Source organism: Camelina sativa, chromosome 12 (genome assembly GCF_030686135.1).
Source record: "Camelina sativa cultivar CO46 ecotype springtype chromosome 12, ASM3068613v1".
Taxonomy (NCBI): Eukaryota; Viridiplantae; Streptophyta; class Magnoliopsida; order Brassicales; family Brassicaceae; genus Camelina; species Camelina sativa.
The window spans coordinates 4,123,294-4,147,527 of record NC_141891.1 but is presented as its reverse complement, the minus strand read 5'-3'; the positions used below and the strand labels follow the sequence as shown (position 1 = coordinate 4,147,527).

At 36.5% G+C, this 24,234-nt stretch overlaps 2 protein-coding genes, 1 non-coding gene and 1 pseudogene across 3 annotated transcripts; 2 read left to right on the top strand and 2 right to left on the bottom strand.

Annotated features, from left to right (window-relative positions):
- Window positions 1-1,532: 1,532 nt before the first annotated feature.
- Window positions 1,533-4,505, bottom strand: LOC104730086 (U-box domain-containing protein 45). Its single transcript, XM_010449172.3, has 3 exons — window positions 3,770-4,505; window positions 2,540-3,443; window positions 1,533-1,925 (listed from the first exon to the last, which is right to left on the bottom strand). Exons 1-2 carry the CDS (start codon window positions 4,426-4,428, stop codon window positions 2,549-2,551), a joined length of 1,554 nt encoding a protein of 517 aa, XP_010447474.2. The 5' UTR covers window positions 4,429-4,505; the 3' UTR covers window positions 1,533-1,925; window positions 2,540-2,548.
- Window positions 4,506-8,605: 4,100 nt separating this feature from the next.
- TRNAT-AGU (transfer RNA threonine (anticodon AGU)) lies at window positions 8,606-8,679 on the bottom strand. The gene has a single exon. It is a non-coding gene; the product is annotated as a tRNA-Thr (tRNA).
- A 1,115-nt stretch (window positions 8,680-9,794) lies between these two features.
- On the top strand, window positions 9,795-14,541 carry LOC147930162 (uncharacterized; annotated as a pseudogene).
- A 426-nt stretch (window positions 14,542-14,967) lies between these two features.
- LOC104733185 (CHD3-type chromatin-remodeling factor CHR7) lies at window positions 14,968-23,148 on the top strand. Its single transcript, XM_087478359.1, has 32 exons — window positions 14,968-15,227; window positions 15,380-15,494; window positions 15,599-15,715; window positions 15,788-15,933; window positions 16,097-16,270; window positions 16,393-16,607; window positions 16,730-16,825; window positions 16,912-17,048; window positions 17,147-17,302; window positions 17,405-17,512; window positions 17,607-17,657; window positions 17,750-17,849; window positions 17,964-18,112; window positions 18,234-18,325; window positions 18,433-18,571; window positions 18,862-19,031; window positions 19,302-19,368; window positions 19,470-19,592; window positions 19,726-19,838; window positions 19,954-20,029; window positions 20,163-20,360; window positions 20,502-20,634; window positions 20,767-20,883; window positions 21,021-21,123; window positions 21,259-21,333; window positions 21,457-21,521; window positions 21,640-21,716; window positions 21,920-22,047; window positions 22,144-22,426; window positions 22,530-22,638; window positions 22,723-22,796; window positions 22,893-23,148. Exons 2-32 carry the CDS (start codon window positions 15,384-15,386, stop codon window positions 22,962-22,964), a joined length of 3,774 nt encoding a protein of 1,257 aa, XP_087334485.1. The 5' UTR covers window positions 14,968-15,227; window positions 15,380-15,383; the 3' UTR covers window positions 22,965-23,148.
- The last annotated feature ends 1,086 nt before the right edge of the window (window positions 23,149-24,234 follow it).

Here is a 24,234-nt window from a genome sequence, read left to right as displayed (position 1 = left end):
ATTTTTCAAAAATGTTAAAACGTAAAAATTTGATGAATACTTTAAAAGAAAATTGTGATTTCAAAATATGAATAATGTATACCATTCATTAATCATTACCAATATTGTTGTTTTAAAAACAAAACTACTTTTCTTAAACAAATATATAAAAAGAAAAACAATAATTTATGAGTTTTAGAACACCTTGGTCCAGACTGCAGACCTCGAGCGTGTCAGCCCAATAGTTAAAAGGCTAAAAGCTGCTCAGAACCATATGAAAAGCTAATGGGCTGATCCATAGATAGGCCCAAGTAAGATTCACTGCCATTGTCCGAAGCCCATAAGAAGGTTGGCTTCCGGTGTGAAAAATTGCAAGTGACACGATTTGGTAGGTAGAATAGAAGTAGAACACTTCGACATGCTAATTTACTTCATCGTTACCTCCTCTCTCACTCATCGTACGCGCAAAGATACTTACTCAAAAATGGGTAATATGAGGATATTGTCATCATTTTCTTTTTTAAAAAAAATATTAGCTAATATCTAGTGTAACCATAGAGCAATCCCCTCTAAGCAAATTTCTTGTAACGGAAAATTTTATCTTATAGTTTTCTTACAAAATATCACTTGTATATTTTTTTTTTCCAAATTATAAGCATTGATAGAAATGATTGATAGAAAGAGTATTATAAGCATTGGTAGTACTAGTACTAGTACTAGTAGCCTGTGTCGGTGTGAGTGAAGACCACATTTTTCTTGGGGAATAATTTGCATGAGTTCGCATTCCCACGGAAGAAGACAACGACAAGTTTAAGCAGCTACAGAGACTTCTTTTCAGATCGAACCACTCTCTTAAGTCTTAAGTGTGAATGAGAGGATAATTTGATGTACCGACTGCATCGTCCTCAACACCCCTCTAATAATTTATACATTAGTCAAATTGTCAGGGATTGTATCAGGTTCTTAAACCGCATTGTGTTGACTACGAAGATGATTTTACAGAATTTGACCAATCATAAAATCAACATCATTTAGTGGCCAAAATCAAATTTTTTATGCCGTTATACTACAAGTTAATTAGTTCAAGTGGTTTTCATATATTCTACAGTTTGTTTTTTAATGGTATGTCTTTGTGTTACCAAAGTATATTTGTTATGAAACGGCAATAGATAACTATGTTGTCCACATACATAGACAGCTAGTGTGTCTTAGTGCAGCTTTAAATCATAGAATTAGTAGCTGAAAAAGAGTGTTCTCCATAACATTAAATCATATCAAACTACATAAAGTCGACAGTCTTTAATGAAAGCAGTCACACTCCCCACATGCCTCTCCCACATTCAATTTATGTTATTAATTATTTAGATGTGTACTTTTTCAAATTTGGACCATCTTAAGAAATTTGTAGGGTTTTTACAAAGTACACATCGATGATCCCAGTGATATAAGCATTACTCTTTTATCAAATGGTAAAACATGCTCAAGTTTTTAATGAGGATTAATACTCATAAGCCAACAACAACCAAAAAAAAAAAGATATCTACACCATATAATAAGAGTAGAAAAGCTGATAAAACTTGTTGAAGTAAAAGCTAACAAAGTCCATAACTTTATAAAACACCTTTCACACTAAGCCTAGTAGACCTAGTGGGGTTTTTACTTTTAAGTTTTAACAACTAACCAAACAAAAAAGAAAAGATAAAAAGGTAACTCCACATGAACAATACAACGACACATCGTACCTTGAGTACTATGCATTATATTAGATTGTGTCTGCACACATTTGTCGCATACCTCAGAAACTGATGAGATCTGTCGGAGCAACAACACTATTTCTTTGTTTTTATTGCCTCCTGTTAAATCATCAGCTCATAGGTGTCTATCTCTCTATTTTTATCTTCCTTTAGTTTTTTTTGTAGAAATGCATCATGATGACACGGTGACACCTACAAGACGTGATGCTCGATTATTCTATAATCCATTAAAAATGACATTGAGTAAACATCTTCGCTACAAAACAAAACAATACTAACAAACAAATGTGGTTAGATCGACAGATCCAATTTACTCCACGCCGCCACATTGTTTATTCAGGCCTATACTCTCTATTTTATGGAGCATTTCAGAGACGACCATAAAATAATGTCTCAAAAGATTCCAAAACTCTCTATTTGGGAAAATCTATTTTACAGAGAGAGCGATATAAAATCAAATACAAAACAATAAAAGCAAAAGCAAGAGTGGACCAAGCCATACTTGAAAGAAAGAAAATGACCGACACTTTAGTTAAGGAAGATGGGGGCAATTTGGTAATCTTAAGATTTGGGCTATGTGGGTGGGGTCTCGAGGAAGTGTAAGAAAATGGGTGAAGTGCATGTGAGAGACTAAGTCAATGCCCCCTAACCCAACCCTAATTTACATATCATGCCACTGTCAGTGAGTGAGAGACAGAGCATCAAATCAATAAAGCCTTGGGAAGGAAGTTAACATACTTATCAATGTGACAATCTCACTTTAATCTTAATATTGTTTTTAGATATGACTAATGACGACGACTTACATTTTTTTTTCAAAAGGGGAGGCTCTTTGAAGTGGAGCTCAAACTAAGTGACTTGAAATGCTCTGAAGGAACAAAGTCTTGTGGCAAGTTAGCTCTCTTCACGATTCTCTTCATATTGCTCTGTAAACTCTGTTGCACTAACTGCTTCACGGCTTTCCTCTCTTCGCTCATCATCAAATCGCTTTCCTCGTGGTTCAAACCATTGTCCCTGGTCCCATATATCGGTGCAGACAAGGCACCGCATGATCCGGTACTATCCAAGACTTGTTTCCCTTTGTCTACTCTAAGACATTCTAGTAATCTTGAGGCTCTCTTTTGTGCCAATGCACTTCCTAAAAGCGTTAACTCGAGCAACGCTGATTCGATACCCGCCTCAATCATGATTTGTCTATCTCCGTATCCTTTGTGAGCCATCAACATTAGTATGTAAGTCGCCTTTTCTTGGCATCCAGGTGAGTCGGTCCAGTTCAGTACATCAACCAAAACCGGGAATGCGTCACACACTAAACTGATTGCTTTTCTTCCTTCTGGAACTGCCACAAGATTGCTCAAGATGGCAAGAATCCTCTCGCTCACTTCCATATCTCCCAATGTGTTCAATAGATACGTGATCAAATCTGTTTCGAGGATGAACGAAACGTTTGGTTGATAGATTGAGAGATTGTAGAGAGCTCTCAGAGCATCTTCTCTCGCTTGTGAGCTGCTTGTTTCATCCAAATTCCGGACAGTTTTCACCAGGAAGATAACCGCTCCCGAAGAACCAATGATCGGTTTGTTTGAATCCAAAGCACTTAATCCGAGAAAATTGGCGACCACAGCTTCTGCAATCTCTTGATCAGGTGGAGACTCAATTAGCTTCAGCATTTTGTGAACAGCTCCTGCTTTAACAATAGCTGCTTTGTTCCTGCAAAAAAAGTGGAGGTATCTTCCGAGTCAAGGGACGGTCTAAAAATGGGTAAAATAGATTGAAATAAATGCTTCCTTAGTTATGCACATTGTTCCATACTTCATACTCACTCCAGAGTCGTCAAGACACAAAGATAGATAGAAAACAAAACAAAACAAAAGCATTGGAAAGTGACTTAACGGATGAATCCAATTCAGTTTTGGCAGACAAACAGAGAAAATTATTTCACCAAAACAGAACAAAACAAAGAAGAAAAGATTCAGACAGAACAAACAAAAACAGAACACAAGAACAATGACAATGGAAGTGAGAGAGAGACTTACGCGTCGTTACCAATCCCAAGATTGAGCAGAGCGTAAAGCGAAGCGATCTGAGCATCTACGATTCGCGAGTCGTCGATCATACTAACTAACGGCGGAATCGCACCGAGCATAGCCAGCGTAACTCTCGCCTCCGAGTCTTCCTTAGCCAACAACCTTACCTCGCTCGCCGCCGCTAACTTCTTCCGAAAGTCTCCACCGTCTTCCTCATCATCCCCACGCGCCGCCGTAGCAGCAGCAGAAGATTGTAACTCTCTGACCACGCGCTTCAACACCTCAAGCGCTTCCTCTTTATTCTTCGTCTCAACATCAGCTTCGACCTCAGCTAGGTTCAACAGATCACAAAGCTTCTTCGATCTCTCCTCGAACGGTACGCCATTCAACGCAGCGCCTATCGTATTGGCTTTCGTTGACTTCGCCTTCGCCGTCGCCGTCACCGTCACGTAGCTTTCCTTATCGTCCTCTTCTTGTCGTAGCTCGTGACGGTAACGTGAGCTACCACCGCAACTGACGGCGTCGACGATCTTCCTACGGAACTTGGATCTAGAGAAGGTGCTCCAGAGACGGAAATGGTTGCCGGAAGTATTAGTAGTAGAAGAAGAAGTGGAAGGAGCACGGTCAAGAATGAGAGATCCGATATTGTTCCGGTGACATCTCGCCATTGTTTGTTAAATCTCCGATCAGTTCTTTAAAGCTTAAACCTACGTTTGCATCAGCCCCAAGCAAGAGAAAGAGATGAGAGTGTGAAAGATATATATATTTCTTTTTTTTTTTTTTTTTTTTGAGAAAGAAAAAGAATTATTGTTGACAAAAAAAAATATATTTATTATTCGTTTGTTTATTTGGAAGCGAAAATAGAGCGAATGTTGACTGTTTAATTGTTTGTTTTCTATATAGATTTATTTTATTTTATTTTAACTTCTTGATTTACCCAAGAATATATATAAGCCGTATATATACAAAAAATGTGATAGTACAAGAGAACGGTGAGGCCATGGCCATCACTGATTTCAACCGTTCAAATTTTACTACATCGTGTCAGGGAAGCTTCTACAGTTTCTACACAAGTCCCATCATATTTGCTATTGAGGCAAATTTCTTTAGTTTGTATGAATAATTTTTCTAACATACAATAATTCAGATTTCATTCTAACATATACACCCAAATAAATAGTAATGTGTTTATGTCTTTGGAAAAAGAGTAATTAAAACGAAATATTTAAGGCATTTAATACGTGCAAAAATTGCAAAACTGTATGTAACTATGTATATTGTATACTCATGTTGCATAGTGGACATCATCCAGTGGAAGAGTTCGAAAATGATATAACTGCGTGTTGTGTTGTTTGGTCACTCCACTATCTCAAATTCTCAATCTTCTAGTACGCACTCCACCCATCACGCACCATAAACATTTTCGGTGAATATTTTATTTCCTAACTTCTCCAATCTTACGAACAAATTATGTATCAATCCAACAATCATAGTAATAAGAGTTGATTATCTATCAAATTATACTTGACATTCATACACTCTATACTACTAATACACCTAAAAAGGAGGGCGTACGAGTCGAGTCGAAGGGGTGAGCCGCAGACGATCAAAGCCATTCTGAAACATTATTATACAAGTCAAAGCACGTGGAAGCTTTGTCTGAACTAAAAGAGAACATTGAATAGATTGTTTTACTCGTAAGTCGAAACTAGCTTCTAACGAAAGCCTGACTCTTCCCATCTTACTAGTATTATTCTTTTATTCTAGTTTCCAAAATGTTATAGAATAAAGTTTTGTCAATTTGCTTTGATTATGTTTTTGAGTGAGTTGTTCAAAATATCCAATCAGTATTTTTTTTTTGTCATCTGATGTTATTGATAATATTGGAAAGGATACATTGTAAACTACATCTTAAGCCGGCGGAAAACATGAATATCTCCGGAGTCTAAGGCCCAAAAGAGGGAGGCTAAGTCGGCGGACAATGGATAAGTCCCCGAAGACAATTAAAACTTACTACAAGAGAAATTTAAATCAGAAAACGAAAGAGAACGAACCCAACAACTAAACCAGAGGCATACTAACAATAAAAGCGAAGACAAATACTAAGTCTAAACAAACAAACCAATCTTTTCTTCTGAAGTATCTGCGAATGAGCTATACCAATGCTGCCTACGGCCAACACAATGATCACAGCTGCTTCCTCCTTTCACATGAGAGATGATCTCTCCAAACCAAGAACCAAACTTCATAACCTGACAAGTAAAGGTTCAATTCAGAACCTCAATAAACACTTCCAGGTGCGGCCGAGACGGTTGACGCGTCAAGTAGAGCCTAGATAGAAGCCATATAAGAGCAATCCGACATCCTATAGATTCGGAAACGCAGAGACAAGGAGCGAAACATAACTACTTCGATGAGCCTTGAAAACAAGAACAAAACTCATCTACAGAAGCTACCATCACCATCAACTTCCACCTAAGAGCAGAAAGATCTGAAGTAGAGAACTAAGCATAAACTTCGAACAACACAAACCTCTTCTAAGTAAGGAGACGAACTAGATGGGAGACTAAAAGCTAAAACCAGGCAAAACGGATGAGCGAGAAACAAAGGGGAAGTGAAGTCTGCAAACAGAACACTCACAAGCCACACACGGCATCAAAACCACTAAGAAGCACAGGAGCGGGTAAACAAATCTGGGTTGTGAGCATGCGCAAAAACAAAGGCTTATCGCCGTCGATCTCAGATCCGGTACCATCCTCTTCGCAAGAGCCACAAACCAAGCAAATCTGAAACGCTCGACCGATTCCACAAGACACCCAAGATACAAACTGGTTAAACTAGAACGAATCCCCAATCGAAATCTAAAAACTTCCCATAACTTAAGATAAAACTAAAACAGAGTAGTAGATGAAGGGAAACAGGGAGACCGAAGCCGGTGCTGGAGGAGCCACCGCACTCCGGTCTCAGATCTAAAAAAACTTGAAGCGGCGCTGTGTATTAGGTTAAATGAGAGAGAGAGAGGTTTTTTGAAATATCCAATCAGTATTGATCCAGTTTGTTTCTTTGCCTATATATATATTTATATATTAATATCTGAGATTCTTATTTGAAATTAAATCAATACTTTGAATTTGATACTACTTTAAAGTATCAATTAATTGGATACAATATAACTATACACTAGATAATAATCCGTGCTGGTAGCGCGGGGAATTTTTTTTTATTTAGTTATTTATTAATATTATGTTTATGTTGTATCATTCATTTATATTTTATATTATTTAGTACTATATGGTGAATTTTAATTCATATTAAACTACTAATAGATAGGCCTGGAAACTACTACCGATACCCGTATTGGACCCGTTTTTCGTTTTGTATCCGTCCCGAAAAAAGGTACCCGCAGCTTTAGGGTCAAGTGAATGGTATAATAATTATATTATCCATAAATAATGATCGAGTATCAGATATTAATTTATTTTTTGAGCGTCTCGTTACCCGTCTCATTACCCGTTTTATTACCCGACTCATAAATACATGTTAATATTTTGTAGACTAATGTTACCAGCGTTAGGAAATATTTATGTAAATTTGGATTTGTTTGTTACAAAATAATAGTAGAAAATTTATTAATTCGATACATTTTATAAAATCATATATTTAATTTACTTAAGGTCATACTCTAATTTCGATCCGTGGTTGGTACTACTATTTTGGTTTGGTGCAATATCAAATTCGTTAATTATACATTCGGTAAAGCCAAAAAAATCCAACAAAACATGTATTGACCCGTGATTTGGTATTACAAATTGATGTGATCGTGTTTAGAGATCTTAATATACCAAATTTACAAATTGAAGTTATTGGTATAACATTTGTATATTAATTTTATAGGTGAAAATTACAATTAGGTTATGTATATTATCAATATTATACACTTAGTATTGTTTATATAGTGAATATTGTGTATAAACAATTAAGTTTTAGCCAATTAAATAGTTTGTTATTATTTTTCAAGATTTATGAAACAATAAATAGAGTTTTATTATTTTGTAAGCAAATCTAAACTTTTCTTTTGTTAGTTATTAGAATAATTAAAATATAATAACATTTTCGTAATATGTCACATCAGAACTGGTTAAATTTTTAACAACATAGCTTAAATAAGTATATAGATATATTTTAAAAATATAAACAATGTTGTATCCTAATTTTAATATATATTTGTTATTATTAAATGATTTAGATATGTAAATATTTAATCTTAGTTTTATAAATAAATTTAAGTTTTATAATTTTCTAAATAGTTTGTTATTATTTCTTAAGATTTCTGAAACAATAAATAGAATCTGTTTAAATATTTTATTAAATAATTTCGAATTCGAAATTATTTTATTAATAATTTCTTATAATCTAATAAATTAATAATTACTATATTTTTGGATAATCATTTTTAGGTTACAACAAATTAATATTAAGATTCTGTTATTATATTTTGTATTAAAATATAATGGTATTTTATGTAATATTTTATATGGAGTAGAGTTATTTGTTTAAAGGGTTGCTTAAATAAGTATATAGAAGCAAAACATGTATGAAATGATTTCTTGTTACAAAAACTTCCAAACATATATGTTCCAAATGAACTAATGACATCAACACAACGAACCCGGCTGACCATGATAAACTTCGAATCAACAGTAACATGTACAACACATACATGTCATACATCAAAAACAAATAAGTAGAGTCGGTGGAGGGGGATGATTAAGATTAACTGTAGACTGGGCTATGTCAACAGAGAGGGGTATGACATTTAAGTTTAAGGAAAAAAAAAAATTATAATGCTTTCATTGAGAGTTGAACTCAAGACCTCCCGCTTACTAAACGGGTGCTCTAACCAACTGAGCTATGAAAGCATTTGCTTTGACTTTAAACTGAAAATAATTTAATTGTTTGTAAGGAAACGTTTATTTTACAGTCACTGTCTAATACTAGTATGTTTATATTGAAAATATCAGGTAAAGATCAGTTACATTACATATGTAATTATATGTACTTAGATACAGTCTATCTGGTTTTTAGGAATATGAGTCTTTACAAAAATCTGCTACGTGATTTAACTGTTGCATTTTTTTTTTGTAGTTTGTTAAAATTGTTTACATGTTTTAATTTGGAAGATGTATGATTGGTTATCTGATTATCTCAATCAATCTTTGTTAAATGGTTAAATTATAACTCCCATCTTCTGTGTGTTATATAATTGTAATCAATAGTGTACCATGAATTGAGAATTTACATACTATAGTCTTGTAGAATGTCCACCATATTCTTCTCAAGGCTCTTAATAATTCAAGATGCATCTAATATTCAGTGATTCATTTCTAAGCAAAGAAAATTTCCCCTTCACGTTCTTTCTCCATAATGATATAAAATCTATAACATATAATTATTCGATTTGTTTTTCTGTTAAATTATATTTTTGAAAAGTAAAATAGAAAGGATATAAAAGTTTAAATTAGAAAAAAATCAAATTAAAAATCTTAAATTTTTTGAAATAATAATCATCAGAAAGAAAATAATCACATTAATTAGGACATAATTTCTTAAATTAAGATAAGAATCCAGTTCATCGACAAATGTTAAGTTTTAGTAACTTTTTGATAAGAATCGTAATCTAATGAAATTTTAATTACAACACCTGTCACACATTCAGCGTACCACACCACTATAATCTTATAATTGCGTTTAACAACAATTGTTTCACTTAATTTGCCAGATCACCTCTTAATATCTGAAAATCTATCAACTAAACAAAGTATATGTCATCTGTCTTTAAAATATTAGCACACTTAAAAGTAAAAAAAACCTTCATCCTACTGGTTTTGATGCAAATCATTGGATAGTGATTTGCTTGTGACCAATAGGATGAAGTTTTTTTTACTTACTGTTCTAATACTTTAAATCTGGACTGCATGCATCAACTCTCTACTTCCCTTTACTTCATATAACATTTTCATCCTTTCCATTTTGCATGTCTTCTCTTGAAACAAATACCAAATTTATTAGTATCGTAAACAAGATTTGGCCGCTGGGAGATAAAAAAGTTAAGATCGATGCGTATGAGGTTAACGCCAATACCATTAAATTCAGAATCAAAGACAGCTCGGTACGGTCTAGGGTTCTACGTCGTGGGATGTGGAACATTGCCAATATGCCTATGCTTTTTTCCAAATGGTCTCCGGTGATTGAGGATGCTCAGCCTGAGATTCGGACTCTGCCTATGTGGGTTACTTTGAAAAACGTACCCCACACAATGTTTTCGTGGGAAGGTATTAGCTTTCTCTCCAGTCCTGTGGGGGTGCCAAAGCGTCTGCATCAGGAAACCGAATTATGTAAAAGTTTTGAAGAGGCTAAGGTGTTTGTGGAGGTCGATTTGACAAAGGAATTACCTACCTCGTTTCGGTTTCAGTCGGCTAAAGGTCTTGATGCGGTGGTTGAATACAAGTATCCCTGGTTACCGCCACACTGCTCCACATGTTCTAAGTGGGGACATTTGGTAGATGTTTGTTTACAAACCAAAGTTGCAGTGGGAACCTCGGTTCCTGAACCATCAGTCGCTCCACCAGTAATCCCTGTTCTGCATGTTACGGCTGTGGTTCCCTCTGTGTTGCCAACAAATGTAGCAGTTCCTGTTTTGCAGGCCCCTGCAGCTGCTGTGGTGCACTTACCTAATGATCAGACCAATACAGAAGTAGCTTGGCAGGAAGTGTCACCTACAAATATTAGCCGTTCAAGGGTTTCTACACAGGAACAAACTGATCTGATAGTTTCTCCATCTCGGTTTGCAGTACTGATGGAGGAGGACACTGGAGAAACAGAGGAGGGGGAGGAAGAAGGTGAAATTGTTACTGAGTCGACATCTGCAGAAACCTCTGCTGTCTCTGATAATCCGAAGACTGTAGAATCTCAAGGCACTCGTCAATCTCTTCCACGACTCTCTAAGTCTCAGCATAAGGTGATTTCAGACCCTGCTCTTAATACCCGGATTCCGAGTGTTTTGACAAAAAAGGGTACTACTCGAAAGCCTTAAATGACGAGCTTCTCCTGGAATGTTCGTGGTCTCAATAAAACTTCAAAACATTCCGTTATACGTAGTTGGGTAAATAATAGTTCAATGCAGTTTGGTTGCCTATTGGAAACGAGAGTTAAGGATAATAGAGCAACAAAGATAATTTCTTCGGTTTTTCAGGGTTGGTCAACCTTAACCAACTATGAATCACATCCGCTGGGTCGTATCTGGGTGGTCTGGAGAGACACGGTACGGCTCACCCCTGTTTTCAAAAGTAGTCAAGTGGTCACCTGTTCAGTTCTTTTAGAAGGTGGAACAGAGGAGTTCTTCTGTTCTTTTGTTTATGCTTTGAATACTTCAGAGGAAAGGAGGGCTCTCTGGGACGAGCTTCGGTGTCACCATGATTCTCCATTGTTTACAAATAAGCCATGGATGATTTGCGGTGATTTTAACGAGATCTTGGAAAGTGGGGAACATTCCAATCATGATACGCGGCAGTTTAGCACATTGGGAATGCGTGAGTTTCAAGATGTGGTACGCCACTGTTCACTGACAGATTTAGGCCATCACGGTCCCCTCTACACTTGGTGTAACAAGCGAGATGAGGGTCTTATTTGCAAGAAACTTGATCGAGTTATGGTGAATGAACATTGGGGAGATCGGTTTCCACATTCTTACAGTGTGTTTGAGGCTGGTGGTTGCTCTGATCATGTCCGGTGTCGAGTGATTTTTGAGGCTGAAGCAACGGGTGGTCGTAGGCCGTTTAAATTTGCTAATGTTCTATCCAAACTCCCTAAGTTTCAGGAGGTGGTTGAGACTCATTGGAGTGCCACAACGCCGTTGTTTCCGTCCACCTCTGCCTTACATCGCCTCACAAAGAAGCTTAAAGATTTGAAACCAAGTTTACGTTCTTTGGGCAAGGAACACCTTGGTGACTTATCCAAAAGGACACGTGAGGCTCATGACACTCTATGTGCGAAACAAACAGCAACTTTAACGAATCCGACACAGCAGGCGCTGGAGGATGAGGCTACTGCCTATACCTTGTGGCACCATCTTGCTGAGCTCGAGGAAGGCTACCTCAAACAAAAAGCTAAGCTCCATTGGCTAAACGTGGGGGACATGAACAATGCTTATTTTCATAAAGTGGTGACTATTCGAAAAATGCAGAATTCAATCCGTGAGCTTCGAGGACCTAACGGGGAGATTTTGCGAACTAGTACTGAACTCAAAGCTGAGGCAGAGAGGTTTTTTTAAGGATTTCCTGAACCAGCAGCCGAGTGATTTTGTTGGAATGTCAGTAGCGGAGCTCCAGGATCTGTTACCTTTCCGCTGTCAGGATGCAGATCGTGATATGCTTACAAAGCAAGTAACTTCTGATGAAATTCAGCAGATACTATTTGCGATGCCAAATAACAAATCTCCAGGTCCTGACAGTTATACCAGTGAATTCTTCAAGGCTTCTTGGTCCATTATAGGTAATGATGTTGTTGCGGCTATTCAGTCTTTTTTCATAAAAGGTTTTCTTCCAGAGGGTTTGAACACCACTATTCTTGCTCTCATTCCAAAAAAGGACGAGGCTACCGACATGAAAGACTACAGGCCAATTTCCTGTTGCAATGTGCTGTATAAGGTAATATCCAAAATTCTGGCTAACCGACTCAAATGCCTCTTACCAAGATTCATTGCCCAAAATCAGTCTGCATTTGTTAAGGAGCGTTTGTTAATGGAGAATGTGCTGCTAGCTACAGAGGTTGTCAAGGATTACCATATGGAGTCTGTGTCTCCTCGATGTGCGATGAAAATTGATATTTCAAAAGCATTTGATTCAGTACAATGGGATTTCTTGTTGAACACTCTTGAAGCTCTGCACTTCCCAGCTCAGTTTATTCACTGGATCCGTTTATGTATATCGACTGCCACTTTCTCTGTCCAAGTGAATGGAGAGTTGGCTGGGTTTTTCAACAGTTCTCGAGGGTTAAGGCAAGGTTGTGCCCTTTCTCCTTATCTCTTCGTTATTTGTATGAACGTTTTATCCCACATGATAGACCGAGCAGCCGCAACGCAACGCATTGGATACCATCCTAAGTGTAAGAATATTGGTCTCACGCATCTCTGTTTTGCTGACGACTTGATGGTCTTTGTGGACGGTCAACAAAGGTCCATAGAAGGAATCATTGAGCTGTTTCAGGAGTTTGCAGGACGGTCGGGTTTACGGATCAGTCTCGAAAAATCGACCCTATACATGGCAGGTTTGGCAGACCACCAGCGTGATCAAATCTCTGCTACTTTCCCCTTCGCCACTGGCTCCTTACCGGTCAGATATTTAGGTCTCCCACTCTTAACAAAGCGAATGACAACAACTGATTATGCACCGCTTTTAGACAAAATAAGACTGAAGATTAGTTCATGGACGGCTCGTTCATTATCTTATGCTGGTCGACTCACTCTCATCTCCTCTGTTCTTATGAGTATCACTAATTTTTGGATGTCAGCATATCGCCTACCTACAGGGTGTCTTAGGGAGATTGAAAAACTTTGTGCTGTTTTCTTGTGGTCTGGTCCGGACCTTAACCCCAAAAAAGCAAAGATATCTTGGCGAGAAATTTGTAAACCGAAACAAGAGGGTGGTTTGGGTCTGAAATCTCTGGTTGATGCTAATAAGGTGAGTTGTCTCAAATTACTCTGGAGAGTCCTCTCGAGACAACCTTCTCTGTGGGTTAGTTGGCTCTGGACATATTTACTACCGAAGGGCTCATTATGGTTGGTGAAGACTGGCTCTACTGTGGGATCCTGGATGTGGAAGAAACTTCTCAAATACCGTGAAGTGGGTAAGACAATGTACAGGGTGGAGGTTAACAGTGGTGCCTCAACATCATTCTGGTATGATGTTTGGTCGCCTATGGGTCGGTTCATTGATCTTTTGGGTCCAAGAGGCTTCATCGACCTGGGAATATCACAGGAAGCAACTGTCCAAGATGCTCTGCTCACACATAGAAACCGACATCATCGGGTAGCAGTGTTGAATGACATTGAGGGTGCGATTCGGGCTGTTCAACAACGTCCCACTAGGATACAAACTGGTGCTGATGTTCCATTATGGAAAACTCAGGGTGGCCGTTTTTCCAAAAAATTCTCCACTCGACACACTTGGCACAATATTCGTCACCCAGAGCCACGGGTAGACTGGTACAGTGGGGTTTGGTACCCTTACTCCACACCCAAGTACTCTTTTTTCCACTGGCTTGCAATTCATAACCGCCTATCCACTGGGGATCGCATCAAAAACTGGTCCTCGGGACAACAGACGAACTGTGTTCTCTGCTCTGCTACGGAAGAAACCAGAGACTACTTGTTTTTCACTTGTCCGTACGCTGCTGCCATCTGGAATGATCTGATGCAACCTCTACTCTTGTCTCAGTACTCCACGGATTGGAACTGTCTGCTACCGCTGCTCACCTCGATATCCTTCAGCTTCATTCAACGCTTTCTGCTCAAATATGTATTCCAAGCAACCCTCTATCACTTGTGGCGCGAGAGGAATGCTCGGCGACATGGCGAACCCCTCTCCCCTCAAGCAAGAATCATCAAACTCATCGACAAAAACATCCGCAATAGACTCAGCTCAATCATGGATCACCGCTATGATGAAGGTTTACAACTTTGGTTCTCCACACGAGCTTATGCTCAGTCCCCTATCCTCACCTAAGCTCAAATTTTTTTAGCTTTTCTTTTAAACTCTTCTAAACCAATGAAGCATTTATTGTAACAAAGATTTTTTGGGTTGAATATAATTTTACATTCATTCAAAAAAACAAATTTATTAGTATTCAAACAAATCTCTTTAGATACTCACCATATAAAATCCATCGAACCTATTTATTTGTGGTCAACAATTTAGACAAAAAAATCTTAAATTTCCTTCTTCTTTTTTTTTTTTTTCAAAAGATGTAGATCTTAGTAAATTTACATAAATATATATGTAGAATATAATTTTTTGTTTGACCAATAACAAGGAAAGTTAATAAACACATTAATATTTTTTAATAAAATACTAGATATTTTTTGTTTACAGATTCGGTATGTGATTATTTTCGTCATTTTATCTTAAATGGTTCGGTACAAGCTTTTCTTTAAACCGCAGAATCTTAATGGTTTAAGTTCCTTTTCCATTCACATAAAATCCTCAATTTCTCACCACTAAAAAAAAATCTTGCATTTGCTGCATTTCATACGCTCCTCCGTCAGTCTTAGATTTACTGAGAAGATTTATCCGACAACAAAAACCCAATAATCCTAACGTCAATCTCTTGTTATCCACTATTGTTTCTCTTTACTCTATTTTCATCGAACACAATCTAGAAAAACGGATAGTTTTCGCTTTTGAAATTCTAGGTAAACAACGATGTGACATAATCGATGTGGTTTCTTTCATAGTTTGGCTATAGTTTTGTTTCTTTTTCACTCTTTAAGCTAGGTGATTGTTACGTTTGTCTAAAAATTTATGAATTTACTGACCGAATTGTTTTGGTGTTTTTTATTTCTAGAGACATGGTCACCTCGAGCGAGAGAAAACTACGTGCTAGATCAGGCCCTAAACCGATCTACACCATGGACGATATGGACGAAGACAGCTTCGAAGACGAACGAACAAGCGAAGAGGTGTTAGTCTTTGTCTAATTGTGCATTCCACTCTTTAAGCTAGGTGATTGTTACGTTTGACTTATGAATTTACTGACTGATTTTTTTTTGGTGTTTTCTTCTAGAGAGATATGGTCACCTCAAGTGAGAGAAAACTACGTGTTAGATCAGGCCCTAAACCGATCTACACCATGGACGATATGGACGAAGACAGCTTCGAAGACGAACGAACAAACGAAGAGGTGTTAGTCTTTGTATTATATATCTTATTTCTCTTGTTACAAACCTATAATTATTTTATCCATTTTTATAAGGTTTGTCCTCTTGGGGAGATTGATAAAATTTTGAACCGTGAATTTCGTCCTGTGGCATCTAACGATCCGGATTCTGAACCAAGCCAAATTCCTGTGAAACAATATCTTGTGAAGTGGAAACGGTTATCGTACTTACACTGTTCTTGGTAAATCCATAGCTTTTGCGGATATCATGTTTATTATGTTTGAGAAGACGTTAATTATTATGTTTTTGGTGTTTTTTTTTTTTTTTTGTTGTCTGCTCATCTTATCTGATAACAAGTGACATATATTATTAATGTTTATTTTCCTTTTAATTTCCAATGACAGGGTGACCGAGCAGGAATTCGAGAAGGCTTACAAGTCACATCCTCGTCAAAAATTAAAGGCAAGGGTGAACAAATTTAACACTACGATGGACTGTACCATCAGTTTTAACGGAGGTGATGAGTATATTGCCATTCATCCTGAGTGGACAACTGTTGACCGGATTCTTGCTTGCCGGTTAAGTGATTGAAATATATTCCTTTGTTTTTTATTCATGTGTTCATCATATTTCTCGTATTTTTTCACTATATAAAAATGTGACACTTGGTTGTTTTATTTCTCACTTGATGATGATGCAGGGAAGAAGGTGATGGGAAGGAGTATCTGGTGAAGTTCAAAGAACTTAATTATGACGAAACTTACTGGGAAGCTGAATCAGACATCTCAGCATTCCAAAACGAAATTCAAAGGTTTGAGGATATAAACTCTGGCACTCGTAGAGATAAATATATCGAAAACGAGAGAGATCAAACGGAATTCAAAGAGTTCGATCATACTCCTGAATTCCTCAAAGGTATTTAGACTACTATCTCTTGAACTATTCTTATACAAGTTTATGTAGTTATATCATTGTTCCTCTTGTTTGGTATTTTTGATTTAGAATTTTGTGATTTATTTTATCTTTTGTTTTTGAAGGCACACTGCATAAGTACCAGCTCGAAGGGCTTAATTTCTTGAGGTATTCATGGTCCAAGGGAACCCATGTAATCCTTGCGGATGAAATGGGGCTAGGTATGAATTCTTCAGGAAAACATTTTGCTAATTTTTATCATTTTGTGTTGAATAAGATTGGTATTAATTAATACGTGGTGTTATAGGGAAAACAATACAGGCTATTGCCTTCTTGGCTACTCTGTTCGAGGAAAACCAAGCTCCTCATCTGGTTGTTGCTCCCCTCTCAACCCTCCGTAACTGGGAGAGGGAATTTGCCACCTGGACTCCACAGCTTAATGTGGTATGTATCCTGTTTCGGTTTCGAACACATCATGCATGTAATATAGTAGTATATATATTGTTGTTTGTTAATTAATGTTTTTTACTTTTACGATGTAGGTTATGTACACTGGGACTTCCGAAGCACGTCGTGTCATAAGGGAACATGAGTTCTACTTAGGGAATAATAATATTAAGTTTGATGTCCTCCTCACTTCGTATGAAATGATTAACGGCGACACGGCATTTATGAAACCAATCAAGTGGAACTGCATGGTAGATTATCTAAATGATATATACTCTAATTCTTTATGTCTTTCTTTTACTATATCTTATATTTTGCTAATTACAGTATTATTTCTTTTTCCCCCTTGTTAGATTGTTGATGAAGGCCATCGTTTGAAAAAAATGACTTCAAAGTTGTTCTATTCATTGAAGCAATATACGAGTAAGCATCGCGTTCTGCTGACCGGAACACCACTTCAGGTTCGTTAATTTGTTGATTTTGGTTCTTTGAATCTCCCAATGAAAAATCTTTTGTATCACTACTGATTAGATTTTTTCTTTGGTATTTTTTCAGAACAACTTGGATGAACTTTTCGTTCTCATGCATTTTCTTGATGAGACGAAGGTATTACCCAAAAGATGACACATACTAATATCCACTAAAATAGCTACTAATTGGCATTGCTTCATTAACTATTTTCCTTTTCATGCTTGCAGTTTTGGAGTTTAGAGGAGTTTCAAAAAGAATATAAATCTATAAATCTAGAGGACCAGATTTCAAAACTCCACCAAGTGTTGGCACCGCATCTGCTTAGAAGTAATAACCAAAAACATTTTTTTTATAAGTTGCAGGCGAAATCTCTCACGAAGGAATAGCTAGCTATACAATAATGTTAACCATGGTGAATATTTGCTTTTACTGTTATTCCAGGGGTAAAGAAAGACGTGTTCAAGGAGGATGAGCTGCCCTCTAAGAAGGAGCTCATTTTGCGTGTTGATCTGAGCAGCCAGCAAAAACATTTGTACAAAGCTGTTCTTACGCGTAATTATCAATTCTTGACAAAGAAAGGAGGTGGTAAAGTAAGTTTTGTTGAGATATATGATTGTGCTTATGCAGATGTATACATATGATCATTTTGGTTTAGGAACCTTTTCGCCTGTATTTGGTAGGATATAACTCGTGTTGGTTCAAATGTTTCAGGTAGTGCTAATGGAATTACGAAAAGTTTGCTCTCATCCATATCTGCTAGACGGCGTTGTGCCAACTTTTGAAAACGCAGATGAAGCTTTTAAGTAACATTTCATCGATCACAAATCTTGACGGATTGATTTCTCTTTTTCAGTATTTGTGGAGTTTTTGTGCTGACTTTTGCTTGATTTATTTTTTAACTGTGCTAAAGACAACTCCTAGAAGCTTCCGGAAAATTGCAACTGTTGGACAAAATGATGGTCAAACTCAAAGAGCAGGGGCATCGAGTGCTCATATACTCCCAATTCCAACGCACTCTAGACCTTTTTCAGGATTACTGCAGTTATAAGGTAGCCTGATTTGCTATATCTATGTGCATGTCGACCTATATATATTGACTATTTGACTTGTTCAGTTGGTGTTGTTGCTATGCAAATCTTGCGATAGAATTAATCCTTTCCTTCCACTTATAAAGTTACTTGTTAAATCTTAAGACGCAAGGAACAATAACATAGTAATTACCAGATATTACTTGGCTCTATTACTTTTTTTTAATAGTTTGCTTATATGCATGGAATCAAGGATTTTTTTTTTATTCATATGATATTTTGTGCCCTAACAGTTTCTTTTTACTTTCCAGAATTGGTCTTATGAACGGATCGATGGAAAGGTCAATGGTGCTGAGAGACAAGTACGCATAGATCGTTTCAATGCAGAAAACTCTAACCGGTTCTGTTTTTTGCTCTCTACAAGAGCTGGGGGAATAGGAATAAACCTTGCGACAGCTGATACAGTCATCATTTATGACAGGTTTGAGTTCCAATATCTGTTAGATCAATTGTTTTCTTTTTTTTTAAGCAAGTTGAATGCATTAATAATCTAGACGACAAAAAAAAAATGCATTAGTCACATTCCTGGTTAATTTATTAAAGCTTGTTGGAATTTTTGTTTAAAAAATAACATGGTTTTTTTTTTAATCTTCTAAGTTACGAAGGTAAAAATATACTACTATTGTAGAGGCATATATGATGGTTGTGAATTGTGATGTATTTACTGACTGTTTTTAGTTGGTTTTTGTAGCGATTGGAATCCCCACGTGGATATTCAAGCTATGGCGAGAGCCCATCGCCTTGGCCAAACCAGTAAGGTAATTTTATCATCACGTCAATATATAAATGTGGGATCAATTTGCAATTTCATTCTTTTCTTTATCACGATTGATTGAGTCTATATTGTCTACTTCTGTAGGTGATAGTATATCGCCTTGTACATCGACACAGTGTGGAGGAAAAAATTATCGACATAGCTAAAAAGAAGATGCTTCTACAGCATCTAGTGGTGGGGAAACTTAAACAACCCCACCTCACTCAAGTATGTTTATATTTTTTTTTGTTTATTACCAAATAGATTTGTTCTCTTATTTAAGAATCAGTTCCATATTTATTCACATGATTATTGTAAGATTTTAATCATTAATTGTTTTATTTTCATGACTCAAATTTAGGATGAGCTTGACGACATAGTCAAGCACGGCTCCAAGGAACTATTCAGTGAAAAACATGATGATGAGGCAGAAAGCTCTGGCAAAATTCATTATGATGATGCTGCTATCGAAAAGTAATATATATTTTTTTTTTCACTTTCCAACTGATTCAACTATAAATAGTTCAAAGACACCATCGTTAGTTGCATGGAATATTTATGATTTATCTCCACTCTCTTTCTTCTGCAGGTTGCTTGACCGTGAGTGTATAGATGCTGAAGAGGAGGGTGATGAAGAGGAGAATAGTTTCTTAAAGGCTTTCAAGGTTTTCTTTGCTTCTCTTCTTTCTATTTTTCTGCAATTAAGTAATTGACACATTTATTCAGTGGCATTAATTCTAAATATAATATCTAATGTATACAAACTTTTGGTATAATTTTTTCATGTATATTAATTAGGTGGCCAATTTTGAGTATATTGATGAAAATGAGGCTGCGGCTGCAGCAGTAGAGGAGGCACAAGCTATAGAAAACAAGTCTTCAGCAAAAACTGCTGATACTAAAAGTCATTGGGAAGAGCTTTTAAAAGGCAAACATGAAGTGCACCAAGCTGAGGAGCTCAGTGGTCTTGGAAAGAGGAAAAGAAAGTGCAAACAGGTATACTCTTCTTGATCCAACATGGTCATACTGTAATTGCTTTGTTCTTGTATTTATTACTGACGATGTACGTACATTGATTTCATAGTATCTTTTAGGAAATGTGTTTTTAATTTTTCCTCTTTTTGTTAATTTTCTTAGGTGAAATATGCTGAAGAAGATGATGATGAGTTTTCTGGTTCAGAAGTGAGCTCCGATGAGAGGGAGGAAGCAGTTGAAGTAGCTCCACAGAAAACCCCGAGGGGTAGAAGGCCTTACAGAAAAAGGGCTCGCGGTACTATACTTTTTATTATTATTATTATAATTATTATATATCCAAATATATCGATCACTGATCTAAGACATCAGTGCATGGATACAAAGGTTGCCAAGTTAAGTAATTTTTTCAAATATTTTTTGCTGTAAGATAACTCGGAGCCAATACCTTTGATGGAAGTGAGCTCCGATGCGAGGGAGGAAGCAGTTGAAGTAGCTCCACAGAGAACCCCGAGGGGTAAAAGGCCTTACAGAAAAAGGGCTAGCGGTACTATACTTTTTTTTTTTTATTATAATTATTATATTTCCAAATATATCGATCACTGATATGTGACATCAGTGCATGCATGGATACAAAGGTTGCCAAGTTAAGTAATTTTTTCAAATTCTTTTTTTGCTTGTAAGATAACTCGGAGCCAATACCTTTGATGGAAGGCGAAGAAACCTCTTTGAGGGTGCTGGGTTTTAATGAGATTGAAAGGAAAGTCTTTTTAGATACGTTTAAGAGGTATATCTTCTTTCTAATAAGGTCTTCTAGACAACAACAACAAAAAAAGATTGTTTGTCTGAATTGTGAATTGGTGTCTCTCAAAGCATCATCGTATGATCGTATCAGAAGTGTCTCAAAACAACTTTTGTATAGGTATGGAGCTGGAAACTTTGATTGGAAGGAGTATGGTCATCCCTTAAAGCGGAAGACCGATGACGAGATTAAAAAGTATTGACTTCAGCCATTTCTGCTCTTCCCTTTCAGCTGCTTTACAAAAACTTATCATTTCTTTGTGAAAACCAATTGTTTTTTCATTAATGACATGTTTGATTAATTTTTGTTCTGTCTCAGGTATGGGGTACACTTCTTGAGACACATTTCTGAAAACTCCAACAATGATTCTCCAACTTTTTCAGGTAATTTATCACTTATCCTAGTAATCTGTCTTTGTTGGTATTTTTAGATATTTACATTATATTGCTTTTCTTTGTTATCCTTTTTTAAAGTTATTACCGCATGCAATGATCTATGCAGACGGTGTTCCCAAAGAAGACATAGTTAGTGCGGAGCTGCTAATCAGCATGACTTTAATGATGCTAGTAAAGGAGAAGGTAAGCCTGCCTACCATTATTCCAGTGTCGATAGAATTTAAAACAGTAAGTTAGTACTACTAGTAACTGAGGTCATAGCTGTATCTAGAACCAAAACTTGAGAATATCCAATGCATCTAGCTTCCCTAGTTTCTTGTTTAATGAAATTGGGTTTGGTCTGCTCCTGATTTTTTGACATCGCTTCTAAATGTTTGATGTGACAGTGTCAATTTATGGACGACCATCCGACAGGACCTGTTTTCCCTGACCACATCGTCAAAATGTTCAGTCTGAGAAGAGGACCACTTTCTGATGAACAACATGACAGAATTATTATTCGTGCTGTTCATAAGTAAGATAACCTTTCAAAGATGATCCTTACTTTAAAAAAAAAAAAAATAATAATTCATTTTGTTTGCTGATCTTCTTGAAAATTTGATAAATATAGGCATGGATTGGGGAGATGGGTGACCATTATAGATGACAAAGAGTTAGAGGTCGAAGAGATTGCCTGCAAAGAACGGGGTTTCCCTTTCCCTTGGACAACTTCGTGTGGTGCTGAACAAGTTGGCTTGCCAGAGAGTAGCCTGAATCAGGAAACTGGTAACGCGGGAAATAATAATGCTTCTGCTGGTAGAGGGAAGAGAAGCTCATATCAAACCTCCATACTTGCTCAGCTTGTAGAAAAACGATTTACGAATCTGGAGAAGGCGATGAAATATGAGTACGCAGTACGTAACCTCTTGTGCCGCCCACTCACTATTTTTTAATATTATTCTTTTGTCTTAACATGTTACTTCTACATTGTTCATCACTATTGATCTTTGGTTGCAGGAAAAAACACTTGCTAGACAAGCAGAAGCTGAAACAAAGGTGATGAATACAGTGGGAACGAGCTCTGTAGCTGCAGATAAAGAAATACTTCAGACTGAGCCCATAAGTTGTACGTTTCTACTTTCTACAGTTACAAATGGATATTAATCTTCATATTTTGATCCTCACGGGGAAGCTTTATTAAATCTTGCAGTTTCAGAAGATATTTCTGCAGTTGCCGTTGACAACAAGCAAGACAGGGTTGAAGAGGCTCAACTTTACAAGGAGGTAATATAATATGAAACACATTTCTCTTTTCGCGGATATAGTTACGACATGGACCAACATATTAACTTATCTCTCTCCCTTTCCGCACATTTTCAGAGTGTTAATGAGAACATAAGGGAGAAGGGCTCGACATCCTGGAGTAACTACATTTTGTTGGATAGTGATTGATTCATACATCGACAACCATTGTTACTTCTTTCGTTATTGTTTGGGAGTTGACTGATTTTTTTTACTTTTTCTCAATTTAGCAGAGATCGATGGACTAAATTAAGTTACATTTTATTGAATTTATTTGGAACAATCTAATATAATTGGCAACAATCTATTTTACTTGGAATTATTAATTGCTATAGTTCTTGAGTTGCAGACATTAATTATAGTTTCTTAGGTATAACCGTACGTATAAGCGTATAATAGCAGCGTATACGAACCAGAATAGAACCAGACCTACACTGTATAGTTAGTTTCAAACTTTTAGTAAAAGTTTCAATTTTTATTATGAACTAGTTTTTTTTTTTGTCGGCTATTATGAACTAGTTTAACTAGATTGAAACTACAATTCTCTTGATCAACTATGCACACACAACTTGAAATAACTCCAAACACCAGCTTATAAACAAGTTTTTGCCACTAATCTCTTTGTTAATGCCAATTTTAATCCTTGCATGTCTTTTGCTTTGAAAAAAAAAAGCATATATATTTGATGATCATCTTCTTTAAGTGAACCAAAAGAAAGTCTTTAGAGCTCTCCCAAAGCCACACACATATGTTAGTTATGTAAACTAAATTCATTCCCTAACCTAACCATATCAATTTGATTGGATTTGATCGCATTTATTTTTCTAGTCTCCGCTAAATATACGTAAATACAACCATTATTGTTAGGATAGTATAAATCAAATAAAGAAACAAATTAAAGTAGTAATGTATATAGAAATGGGAAATACAAAAAGAGAAAAGAGGAAAAAGAGAGGAGCCGCTGAAAACAGGGAAAATGGTGGGAAAGAGGAGACAAAAGAGAAGCCTTTAAATCCCACGCTTACTCCAACTCCCAAACATATACCAACTTCTCCACTCTAGCTTTTCCACTTTTCCACTTTTTATACGTATTCTCAATATCTTATTTTACATACTGTAATACTAATATACATACTACTACACGTATCAAAACTGTTTCCAACTGTTTTTTTGCCAAGGTAGATTTAAAACTATTCTACTGTTAAGCCCGATTAATGCAGAATAATTTTAAACCAGCGACAACTAATTGGAACTAATTTTCAGTATTAATAAAAGAGAGCAATAACAGATTTTCAAACGAAGGTTCTTTTTTTTTGGGGGGGTTAAATAGTCTAAAATATACAGCTGAGTAGATATATATACTGAAGTTTAGCTTCATGAACTTTAAGTATAAGACTGAGTATCTCATATACAGCTGCAT